The sequence below is a fragment of the Haliotis asinina genome, chromosome 7 (genome assembly GCF_037392515.1).
Source record: "Haliotis asinina isolate JCU_RB_2024 chromosome 7, JCU_Hal_asi_v2, whole genome shotgun sequence".
NCBI classification, from domain to species: domain Eukaryota; kingdom Metazoa; phylum Mollusca; class Gastropoda; order Lepetellida; family Haliotidae; genus Haliotis; species Haliotis asinina.
Genome location: NC_090286.1, coordinates 60,273,662 through 60,287,323, shown reverse-complemented (window position 1 = coordinate 60,287,323; position 13,662 = coordinate 60,273,662). Strand labels below are relative to the sequence as shown.

The window sequence follows — 13,662 nt, the reverse complement described above, 5'->3', positions numbered from 1 at the left end:
TGCGATTTCTACATTTGGCAACAGATAATGAACAAAACGTAGTCGATGTTGATGAGTAGCTGTGCAGCAATGTTTGTCACTTTAATGAAAATGGTGACGTGTGTCCCTGTAAGTAGAGCGCAGGTCATGTCAGCTGAAGTCCAGCAACGTTGGGATGGGAGAATCATTAGACAGGTGGCCGTGTTTGGTAGCTTGACTCCAGAGAGTTTCAAGTACACCTGTCCCGACCCAGAGCGAAACACATATGATACCTGTGGTTTCAGTTTAGGCAAGTATGCTTGTTCAAAGTCTCCCCTGTTCATCAGCAGTAACTGGGTACCCGTTGGGATACGTCCTGTGACTATTAACAATCTTGCGCCTCACAGGCAGCTTGGGTTATCCGGGGTAGTAATACTCAGTTTGTAATACTCATTGTCCCTCCGTGAGGAATTCAGCACATTACAAATGCCCTTGTTATTCCTGAATTACATGGCGTGCAGAGTATTGTGTGATGTGTTTCTAGGGTGGCCTGAGAGCTGTTATATGGACAGATGTCATCCAGTATATACTTATGATCATTGGAGTCCTAACAGTTGCAGTAAAGGTGAGACTTACAGCTACACCTGTTTGTTACACCAAAGCGGGGTGTCATTTTATTGTGCTTGAACTGTGGACAGACTGGGTTAGAACTACAACTGCAAATGATTCCCTGAAATGTCACTGCAAATTTTCAGTGAATTAGGATATTATCTGCACGTACGTTCTGGAGACAGTTATTCCTGACTTGGAGGAGAATGTTATTTGTAAACTAACGACTCTACCATCAAATTGAAGAATTCTTTTTCTGACTGGTTAAAAGGAGATACCTTTTTCTTTTTGTTATGCGTTTCGAATTAAGCAATTTCAAGATATTGGGTCCCAGAATAGCCTTCACAACAGTTCGTATGACAATGGCTGCCAATAACTAAGTAGATTTGCTTCCATGACGCTTAAAACAACAACCTATCAAACACGACGATATCAATTTCAGAACATATTAAAATAAGCAAAATGCGAACGAATGTGTCAGGTCTGCATAACAGGCACACTGGGCGAGCCACCTCCTCGTGGTGGGTGCTGGATAACGCTAAGAGCTCGCCGACACCCCCGTTGTGGACCCGGGGGAATATTTGGTCCACCAACCCGTTTTTCGTGGGTTGCGGCCCTGTGTCGGTGGAGGAGGGGATCCTGGTGGTTGAGAACATGGGAGCAGGATCATTGTTCTTATTGCTCAACACACCACTTTGGCCCTGACTTCACCTAGACGGGTGGTTGAATGGGCCCGATTCAGTCAATTGGCTGGTCATGCCAAGCCCTGGGTATCACTGTGTTTCACAAAATACTTCCAGGTTTTCAAACAGTTTTGTCAGCAGTCTTGGCCAAATGATCTTTTAGAATTTCAAGTGCATCTTTATTAATATTGTAATTTTCCTAGAGTCTTATACCCAGAAGGTGGTGGCTCATGGGCCAGTCTGGTGGAATAATTCTTTAATTTTTCTGCTGGAGTATATCATCCGGGTATCCTTGGTGCTTCAAGCTGGAGATCCGCTTGTTTTTAGCATTGTCCTTGTGATACTCCGTGGTGGGTGGGGAGCTCGGATGATGAAAATTACTCATTCACCATGGCTTATGAAACTCCCTAAAAAAACCCAAAACGTCCACTCGACAACGATGATGAACAGCGACCTTCACAATCTATTGATTACTGGCCACGGTTTCTAGTGATTGAGACTATTGATAAAACACCCTTGAAATTAAATCGTTTGCGGTTTCTAAAGGCATTCAAGGCATTGCAGGAGACGTGAAAAACATTAGACGCTTACGTTCAGGTGCTTTGTTAATTGATTGCAACAAACGACAGCAAGCATCCAACCTCCTTCCCACTGAGTCATTTGTGGGTATACCTGTGTCCGTTTCTGCACACCGAAGTCTTAACACAAGTAAAGGTGTTGTAAGAGATCGGGATCGATTGTTATCTGATATGACAGAACTCGATATAGCCTCAGAAATGAAAGACCAAGGTGTCACATTTGTCAAACGATTTACCACCCGTACAAACTCAGAAATCCGTCAAACAAATACTATCTCTTTTCGTTTTCTTCTCCAACTGCTCCTCAATCAATAAAGGCTGGTTACTGCAATATCAGTGTTGAAACATACATTCCCAACCCTCTCAGATGTTTGAAATGTCAGAAGTTTGGCCACGGTATGAACACCTGTACATTGTCTGTCACATTGTCAAACAAATGCAGATCAACAAAATTAAGTTTACTAGAAACATCAGTTTTGCAAACGTTAAAAGACTCGTACAATCTCCAGAACTAACCGAAACGTATGCATCAGTAACTAGTAACTAGACTGCTATCAGATACATCCCTTAAACAGTCCAAAGTCAATAACCTGCCAAACAGACTTGACATGAGTGAAAAGTACTACTCCCGAGAGCTTTTCACCAGAACAATCCACACAAACAACAGTTTCAGCCCAGTCTTTGAGTAATCGTGACTCATCTACATCACAGGAGATATCGCCATCTCAGTCAACTGGAAATGTCAAACAGGTCGTTGAAAGTAAACCCAAACCAAGGCCAGATCTTCCCAAAAAACTTCAAAGTGACACAGTATCCAAAGGATCAGAAAATCGAGTTCAACTTTATAATAAGTATGGTTCGCTTGAGGACATGGAAGTGTCCAAACACACCCATCAAAGGGCACATAGCTTGTCGCCCACTGAAAAAGTGCGGGGTAGATCCCCAATCAAACCCCCTAAAAGATAGTCCGTTCCAAAACTATAGTACAGTAGAAATGTAGAGGGTTACGGACCAATTTCACTGAGTTACAGCTACTAATCAGGATTTTGCACCATCAGCCTTCTGTCTGCAGGAAACCTATTTGAAACAGATACTTTTGATTTACGTCAGTTCATTTCTTACAAATATTTTCACCTCCGGGTGATAGGGCCACTGGAGGGTCTTCAATCCTTGTAAAGCAGGATGTTATCCATAGTCTTGTAACACTCACAACAAATCTCCAAGCTGTTGCAGTGAGACTTACTCTTCACGTTACCTTTACACTATGTTCTTTGTATATTCCGCCTTCTTCAACACTCCAGCAGTCTGATCTTCAAGCTCTCTATGACCAACTTCCTAAACCCTGTATCCAATTTGGGGTGGCACAAACACTAACACTAAAGGTAAATTACTGGAAGATTTTATAGCCAATAGTGACTTGTGTATATACAATGATGATTCAAGCACTTATCTGCACCCTGCAACCGGCACCTACTCCTCTCTGGATCTGTCTCTTGCAGACTCTAATCTACTTAATGAATTTGATTGGTCAGTCCACAATGACCTGTGTGGAAGTGACCACTTTCGAACTATCTTATCAGGAAATACTCCATCTGACTCTCCATCATATACCAAATGGAATTTTGCCAAGGCAGACTGGTAATTATTTCAAACTCTATGTGCATCTAAATTAAGACCCGAATGTTTCAGTCATATAACTGGTCTATTGAATTTTTTTCTGACGTTTTAAATGAAGTTGCTGATGAGTGTATACCAAAGTTCTCTACAAATCCACATGTACGGAAAACATGGTTTAATACAGATTGTAGACCAGCCAGGAAAGCGAGGAAAAAGGTAGAAAATTATTTTCACCCAACTGTCCATAATTTAAATAAATCTAAGATACTCAATGCGAAGGCACGTCGTACTTTCAAACAAAATAAACGGCAATCTTGGTGGAACTATGTCTCCAAAATTAACTCACGTACGCCAATGTCTAAGGTCTGGTACATGGTTCCAAGAATTAAAGGCAATTGTTCAAAAGCTGCTGTTTACCATCTTAAAGATGGTGACAATTTAATTACTGATACACCTAAAATTGCAAATAAACTTGGCGAAACACTTGCCAAAAATTCATCATCGACAAATTATGTTCCTGAATTTCAAAGATATCAGAAACAACAGGAAAAGACAAAACTAAATTTCGACTCAAATAACGGTGAATACTACAATGAAGTGTTTTCATTACATGAGCTACATACTGCTCTTGAGCAGGCACATGACACTGCAACTGGCGATGATAATATAGATTATATGCTACTGAAACACTTACCTGAACCATGTCTAATGGCACTTTTAGATATATTTGACCACATATGGACGTCTGGGGAATTTCCCCCTTCATGGCGTAATGCCGTTGTAGTCCCAATACCAAAACCTGGCAGGGATCATACAGATCCGTCGAATTACAGACCGATATCTCTTACTAGCTGTGTCTGTAAAACCATGGAACGTATGGTGAACAACAGATTAACTTGGTACCTTGAAACCAATAACCTGATCACTAATATTCAGTGTGGTTTCAGGAAAAATCGAAGTACCATTGATCATTTGGTACGTTTGGAATCCTTCGTTAAAATGCTATAGTAAATAAACAGCATGCTTTACATGATTTTGGGTTGAGAGGCCGTTTTCCTCTTTTTATAAGACAGGCAGTTTCAAGTCCGAGTGGGTTCAACCCTGTCTGATCATTACAATTAGGATCAGGGTGTTCCTCAAGGCAGTATTTTGTCCGTCACTTTATTTAGTATTAAAGTCAACAGTTTATCCAAGGTTTTAAATGATTCAATTGATGGATCACTTTTTGTGGATGATTTTAATAACTCCTGTCGTGGTAAAAATATGCATACTATTGAACGGCAATTGCAGCTATGTTTAAATAAAATAAATAAATGGTGTCTTGAAAACGGTTTTAAATTTTAGTCCAAAACTAATTGTATACACTTTTGTAGAAAATATAAGCCGCATAAGGACCCTGAACTATCTTTAAATGGCACTCCCATCAAAGTTGTAAAGGAGGCCAAGTTCTTGGATTTAATTTTCGATTCTCATTTAAGCTTCTTACCGCACATTAAATATCTTAAAGCTAAATGCCTTAAGGCACTAGATCTGTTGAAAGTTGTTTCCAACTCAAAGTGGGGAGGGGACCAAACTACCCTCTTACATCTATATCGATCACTCGTGCGTTCTAAACTCGATTATGGCTCCATCGTATATGGAGGCGCCTGTAAAAGCAACCTTAAACTTCTTGATTCTGTTCACCATCAGGGCTTAATACTTTGTCTTGGGTCCTTCAGAACTTCACCTATTGACAGTGTTTACATTGAGGCAAATGAACCATTTCTTACACAACCTCGTATAAAATTATCTTTACAATACATTGCTAAATTATACTCTATCGAATGTAACCCTGCATTTAAATGTGTGTTCATTCCACTTTATGAGGATTTGTACGATAAGAAGTCTTCTCTTGTTCCACCTCCAGGGCACAGGATTAAACCATTTATTTCTTCGGCCGGCATTGAGCTGGAAAACATAGCTCCCTTCCGTCTTGTTTCTTCTCCTCCTTGGCAGTTGGTTAGACCACAAGTTGACCTAACATTAACTACATTTAAGAAATCAGAAAGGAATGAATTAGAGTATAAACAGGAATATCATCAATTGAAACATAAATATAGCAATTATAAATGCTTACTTACAGATGGGTCCAAGGACGGTGGCGCAGTGGCTTGTGCCACTGTCATTAGATCCAGAACAATATCTTCTAGATTACCAGATAATAGTTCTATTTTTACTGCAGAACGCCATACTAACGGCTCTTAAATACATACAAAGACATCCTAAACATAAACTGTACATAATCTATTCAGACTCTTTTTCTTGCCTTCAGGCTATTAAGAATATTTCTTATAAACATCCACTTTTAATTGAAATTATTGAATTGTACAATGATCTTGCTACTGGTTAGTGCGACATCGTCCTTTGTTGGTTACCTAGTCACGTTGGTATTTCTGGTAACACAATGGCCGATCTTGTTGCTAAGGCGGCACTCAACAAATCTGTGACACCACTTCTTATTCCATACTTAGATTATAAAGCTACAATAAGATCTTATATCCGTGACCTCATGCAGAAATGCGGGACACCCAAGTAGGTATAAATAAATTACATGAAATAAAACCTAACATCGGTTATACTTACTTGGGTTGTCAGTCCAGATTTGAGGAGGTCATTATGCGACGATGTCGCATTGGCCATACGAGGTATACTCACGATTATCTATTAAAAGGTGAAGATCCTCCGTTTTGTATCCCTTGTGGTGAAAGAATCACAGTCAAGCATGTCCTGCTTGACTGTGTTGAATATTCCATCACAAGGGATAAATATTTTAAGTCACGAACTTGGAAGGATCTGTTTAATAATGTTAGCGCTCATTTAATTATTGCATTTTTAAAAGACTTAGACTTGCTAAATGAATTGTAAATAGATAAATATTTTATACTTGGAAGTTTGAATTAGTAACTTAGAGTGTTAGTGGCTGTATCCTCGAGGGGGGTTAAAGCATTGTAAAATTATTGTCCTCCCGAGAGGGTATGTAAGTCCCAAAACATTTGAAGCCAAATTTGATCTTCCTTATTTTAGGCGTAGAATATGTGTCATTTTAATTTGTGGCTAACCTTGCATACAGTCACTAGCAGCTGAGGGGATGGTGTAAATCCAGCTAGGGACCATGCAGGTAGCAGAAGTACTGTAAGTCCCCATGGCCCTAGTATGTTGGTCTACCTTCAGTTGTTGGTGATCTATATAGCCTGCTTTTATATTGTATTGTCTGAATAGGGATATTAGTTTTAACTTTTCACGCTAGTTGTATTTCTTATTGTGATATTCTGGTTGTTTTACTAACCTTCGTCGACAGGTTATTATCATATACATAGATGGCTGCAATACTGCCGATGTGACGTTAAATATTAACTCACACACTCACTCTGCATAACATCTTAACCCTTATAGTTAAAGGATTAGGTGGCTTTCACTTTCACACCATACCCAATAGCTTGTGCCAGTCTGCTCATGCGCCCACGAAATCACCAAACTTCTGACTGCGGTTCACCTGTGGTATCATTAATATGGTAAATAGCAATGCGACCTCGAACTATTGAGAACAAATTCTAACTGATGTAGTTCACTTTCAGCAATGTCGATATTCATTGTGGGTAGCTTGTTATTCGTACTGGTTCGTGACACAACTCAAGATAACAAAAGATTTGTTATTTAGCAAAGGTGCTGTAGAAATACATTCATTCAGCATTGTTGCCGTTGTTTACAACGTGTGGCCGCCAGAGTTGGACATACCATGCTGATGTCCAAGAAATCATTTGTTCCAAGCTGTGTTCCAGTATTCAACATGAAATGATATGGATATCTATGACACGATGGTTTATCATTTTCATATTAAACACAAATGTAAATATGCTTTATTAGTTTGTGAAGAAAAAGTTTTGAAATATTCTTGATTCTGTGATTAAACGTGAACAGAGACAGTGATGTTGCAAGCGTATTCACTATCTGTGACCTGTGTTTCAATGTGTAATTAAATGTCCTCAAGTGTATAGACACCACTATGGCTCATCTCAGGATTTCATTAGACAAACCATTGATTGATTATGATTTGACAACAGGGAACACTCGACGTTGGAGGGTTACACACAGTCCACGATTCTGTTGCCAACAGTGGCAGACTGACCTTCATGTAAGTATAAAGTAAAACAGATTTAAGTGATTCCCAACCCAGGTTTGTGAAGACCTGACCAGAAGTCTTAGAATGTATCCTTGCTGGATGTTTAAACTAGGCAGACACACACATTCGGTATCCTTGTGCCCTGACTTCGCCTAGACGGGTGGTTGAATGGGCCCGGTTCAACCAATCGGCTGGCCATGTCAAGCCCATGTGCATTGCGATATTACACAAATTTGATTTAAATAAATGATCCTGATAAAGATATTGATCAAATACTTCACTGGATTTCAATTGATTTAAAACTTTAACAAATATATATTTTGCCTAGAAAGCGGTGGCTCATGGGCCAATCTGGTGGATCAATTATTTATAATTCTTCTGAGCTGTTTGTTGGAGTTCAGGTTTCAGTTACTCCACACAGGACTCTGAACATGGGCAAAGGGATTGTTAGAGACAGAGATCAATTGTTCGCTGATATGACTGAACTTGACATCGTATCAGAAATGAAAGATCAAGGGGTGAGTTTCGTTAAAAGATTTACAACTCGGATAAACTCAGAAACAAAACCTACTAACACATATCTCTTCCACTTCTCTTCTCCAATTATTCCAAAATCAGTAAGAGCAGAATATTGTAATATCAGTGTTGATACTTACATCCCCAATCCGCTAAGGTGTTTTAAATGTCAGAAATATGGACACGGTGTAAATACTTGCACATTGTCCGTTGTGTGTGCTCACTGTGGTGAGATAACACACAAAAAAGAAGATTGTGACAGTGATTTTAAAAAAATGCACCAACTGCTCAGGTGATCATTCGTCATTTTCTAAACAGTGTCCTATTTGGAAAGAGCAATTGGAGATCAATATAATAAAATTTACTCACAATATCTCTTTTTCCGAGGCCAAATAACTGGTAAAGAGATCTGATCTTCCAGAAAGTGATGCAACAATAGCTAAAACATCAACTGAGTCTAGCTCTAAAATAACAAAATCATCCACAGGCTGCCAAACTACCTTGACTTGGGTAAATTGCGATTCTCCACAGCTTTTGTCCACGATGACCTCTGTGGAAGTGAACATTTTCCTACTATACTAAAATCTGTAACTCCATCTGATGTTCCTCCATCATGAAGGCGGAATTTTAAAAAGGGTAACTGGGCTTTATATGAAACACTGTGAGCTGCAAAGCTTCAACCTGAACGTTTTATTGACGTTCCTGATGCTGTTGAATGCTTTTCTGATGAATTGAACTCCATAGCTGATGAGTGTATACCAAATTCCTCTGCCGTTCCACATATTCGAAAACCATTGTTCAACGATGACAGCAAACAAGCTAGGAAGGCAAGGAATAAAGCAGAACATCATTTCCATCGCCATCCTATGGTGCATAATTTAAATAAATTTAAAATCTTAAATGCTAAAGAGCGGCGTACTTTTAAACAGAACAAACGCCACTTGATCAAGTGCGGTATAGAGCTCATGAATACAAAATAGTTCATTATAGTCTTCCCCATTATCAGAACTGAAGTTAATAGTTTTCTTTTCTTGTTGTTTTTGGTATTGCTGGAATTTAGGCACATAATTAGAAGAGGACGAGTGTTTAGCCAGGGTTTCACCCAGTTTATTAGCAATATCTAATTTATCTGTTAGTAATCGATCTTCATGTTTAAGATGATGGACACTAGATTTAGTACCTTTACCTTTAATTTTCTGTACCATGTTCCATACCTTGGACATGGGTGTCCGAGAATTTACTTTGGATACATAATTTTGCCAAGATTGTCGTTTGTTCTGTTTGAGAAAAATTATGCATACTATTGAAAGGCAACTACAGTTGTGTTTAAATAAACTAGATAAATGGTGTCTTGAAAATGGCTTCAAATTTTCTATATAATTTTCTACACTTCTGTCGTAAATACAAACCTCATAAAGACCCAGAACTATTTCTAAGTGGTACCCCAATCAAACTGGCCAAGGAGGCCAAGTTCTTGGGCCTTATTTTCGATTCACATTGGACCTTTTTGCCGCATATTAAATCCCTTAAAGCCAAATGCCTGAAGGCACTCCATTTATTAAAGATTGTTTCTAATTCAAAATGGGTAGGGGATCAAACTACCCTTCTTCACTTATATAGATCACTGGTCCGATCTAAACGTGATTACGGCTCCATCGTATATGGTGGAGCTTGTCAAAGCAATCTAAAAGTACTTGATCCTGTGCACCACCAAGGCCTATGACTTTGTCTTGGTTCTTTTAGAACTTCTCCTATCGACAGTCAATACGTCGAGGCTGATGAGCCTTCTCTCAACCAACGCCGTATAAAACTATCTGTACAATACATTATAAAATTAGCTTCTAATGAGTCTAATCCTGTATTTAATGGTGTCTTTAATCCTCTATATGAGGAGTTGTATAACAAAATGCCTTCCCTTGTTCCGCCTCTTGGTCTCAGAATTAAGCCATTTCTTGCTGCTTCCGGCATTGAGCTGGAAAATATAGCTCCTTCCCGACTTCTTTCTTCTCCTCCTTGGTAATTGGTTAGGCCACAAGTTGACCTAACATTAACTGCATTTAGAAATCAGAAACGAATGAACTACAATATAACCGAGAATATAACCAATTAAAAAATAAACATTGCAATTACAAATCCTTATTTACAGATGGGTCCAAGGACGGTGGTGTAGTTGCTTGTGTCACTGTCACTGGATCCAGTCTAATATTCTCTAGATTACCAGATAACAGCTCTATTTTACTGCAGAGGCTAACGCCATATTGACGGCTCTTAAATATATTCAAAGACACCCTAAACGAAAGCAATATATGATCTATTCAGACTCTCGTTCATGCCTTCGGGCGATTAAACACGTATCATGTAAACATCCACTTTTAATAGAAATTATTGAATTATATAATGACCTTGCTACTGGCCAATTCGACATCGCCTCTTGCTGGTTGTCCAGCCACGTAAGACACATAGTACATGTGTCATCAATTACTAAAATGATCTTCCGTTTGTGGAGGTCGTAAATAATACTTCCCAAAAGAACACAACTTGAAGGGAGTAATAAGAACACACAAATAACATACACGTCAGTGTGCTAGTTGAATCATATGACCATATCTTTACATCTAGACTATGGTGAGATACTGAAGATCATATGTCGAACAATAGCAGCTTATTGAAAGTGTTCAACGTATACATAATTAGAGCTTAACAATACTGAAAACGCAGCAATATTGAGCAGCAAAATGAAACAAGATTTATGCACGCTCCCTAGCTTTGCGTGTACAGTATAGTTATCTCATGTAATACATTTGAACGAAACGCACACAATAATTATTTAGAAGCACATTCACTGGTATACGTTTGATTGCAAACACGCAATAAAATATACAAGCCGTCCACAAGGATCTCTCTGCTTCCACGAGCCCGATAATATGTAAATGTGATTTACTAAAGTTAGATAATGCCCGACGTTACAGAATTATACTCTAAGCTATTTTGACGTAGACTAAATATTTAGGGTGGTGCTACATGGTCTTACCGAACTAAATATTCTCTTGTGTACTTAGCCCATACTGCATACTTTAAGTGACAATATGTCGTTTAAACCAACAGTATGGAACGAAAAGAGAAACAGTAAACATGAACATAATTTAGGAACATACATTGAATGAAATGAACATGGCTTACCTTCAAAATAACCAGGAGAAGCATCAGTTAGTGGTCAGCCTTTATTCGGTGCATTTCGGTGAAGTACCCCGAATAAAGACCGTTATATATACCACCGATGCTCTCAGAGTTCGTGATGTGGACGCACGTTCAACTGACTAATCCTTAAACAATACTCGCAAATGTTGCTAATCTACACTGTTGCCTATCTGAATTTCGAGATTACCAGCGTAGCTTCAAAGACTTGAGAATGCAGAAATGACCAAAGTTATCTAACAGTTTTCTCTGCGAGTGTCTTATCATAGAGTAATCTTTACTTTTCTCTCTGGACATGTAGTCTTAACGACTAGTGCATAACGCTCATCAAGTATGGAACGGACCATACATGTAATGTTAAAGCTTAACACAGAATGCTAATTATCTTATAACTTGGAAAATTAAGGTCGCCAATAACAGATACAGCGTTCAGTATTCTCGTTTTGGAGTAAAATATTCAAACTGGGTCGTTTAGTTCTACTTTATAAACTCAGAAATATTTACGTAAGACCGAGGAATATATAGGGTATTTTAGAACTATAATATATTCCAGAATCCACACAATTAACATATTATCTATTTACCTACTTACAATTCGGTTAATAAATCTAATTCTTTTGAAAATGTTAAATGAATGAGAACTTGTGTTATTAAAAAGATCCTTCATTGTTCGGGAATTAAAATAGTTATTCCTTGTGATGGAATATTCAACACAGTCGAGCAAAACATGCTTGACTGTGATTCTTTCATCACAAGGGATACAAAACGGAGGATCTTCACCTTTAAGCAAATATTCATGTTGTATATCTCATGTGGCCAATACGACATCGTCGCAGGATGACCTCTCCAAGCTTGGACTGACAAGTAGGTGTAACCAATGTAAGGTTTTGGTTCATGTAATTTATTGATACCTACTTGAGTGTCACACCTCTTCTGCATCAGATCACGGAAGTGAGATCTAATGGTAGCTTTAAAATCAGTGTAGGGAATAAGTACTGGTGTTACAGACTCGAGTGCTCCTTTAGCAGCAAGGTCGGCCATTGTGTTCCCAGAGATGCCAACGTGGCTGGGTAACCAACAAAAGACGATGTCGCATTGGCCAGTACCAACATCATTATATAATTCAATAATTTCTATTAAAAGTGGATGTTTACAAGAAAGATATTTAACAGCCTGAAGGCAAGTAAGAGAGTCTGAATAGATTATATATTGCTTATGTTTAGAGTGTCTTTGAATATATTTAAGAGCTGTTAATATGGCCTTAGCCTCTGCAAATAAAATTAGCGGTTGTCTGATATTCTAGTATATATTGTCCTAGATCCAATGACAGTGGCACAAGTTACTGCGCCACCGTCCTTGGAATAAGGATTTGTAATTGTTGTATTTGTTTTTTAATTGATGATATTCTTGTTTATATTGTAAGTCATTTGTTTCTGATTTTTTAAATGTAGTTAATGTTAGGTCAGCTTGTGACCTAACCAACTGCCAAGGAGGAGAAGAAAGAAGACTGGAAGGCGATATACTTTCCAACTCATTACCGGCAGAAGAAATGAATGGTTTAATTCTGTGCCCTAGAGGCGGAACAAGAGAAGACGTTTTGTTATACAAATCATCATAAATTGGATTGAACACACAGTTATAGGCGGGGTTAGATTCATTGGAATATAATTTAGTAATGTATTGTAAAGACAATTTCATACGACGTTGTGTAAGAGATGATTCATCGGCCTCAACGTATTGACTGTCAACAGGAGAAGTTCTAAAAGACCCAAGACGAAGTCTTAGACTGTGATGGTGGACAGGAAATTTAAGGTTTGCTTTTGCAGGCTCCACCATATACGATGGAGCCATAATCGAGTTTCGAACGGACCAGTGATCGATATAAGTGTAAGAGGGTAGTTTGATCCCCTCCCCACTTTGAGTTGGAAACAACTTTCAACACATGTAGTGCCTTAAGGCGTTTAGCTTTAAGGAATTAATATGAGGAAGAAATGTTAAGTGGGTGTAAGAAGATTAAATGAGAATCGAAAATTAAACCCAAGGACTTGGGCTCCTTTTCAACTTTGATTGGAGTGCCATTTAAAGATAGTTCAGGATCATTATGTGGCTTATATTTTCTACAAAAGTGTATACAATTAGTTTTGGACTTAGAAAATGTAAAGCCATCTTCAAGACACACTTTGTTTGTTTTATTTAAACACAACTGTAGTTGCCGTTCAATAGTATGGATATTGAAACCGCGACAAGAAATGTGAAAATTATCCATAAAAAGTGATCCATCAATTGAATCATTTAAAACCTTGGATACATGAATTGGATTTTAATAATAAAGTGAGAGACAAAATAC

General features: G+C 38.4%; 1 protein-coding gene across 4 annotated transcripts in view; it reads left to right on the top strand.

Moving 5' to 3' along the window:
* The window catches only part of LOC137290806 (sodium-coupled monocarboxylate transporter 2-like), a 121,118-nt gene that overhangs the window by 81,288 nt on the left and 26,168 nt on the right, over positions 1-13,662 (top strand). For all 4 annotated transcript variants that reach the window (XM_067821942.1, XM_067821941.1, XM_067821939.1 and 1 more), the window contains exons 6-7: positions 503-583; positions 7,546-7,616. In XM_067821942.1, coding sequence (XP_067678043.1) covers positions 503-583; positions 7,546-7,616 — 152 coding nt within the window. The remainder of the gene's footprint in view (positions 1-502; positions 584-7,545; positions 7,617-13,662) is intronic.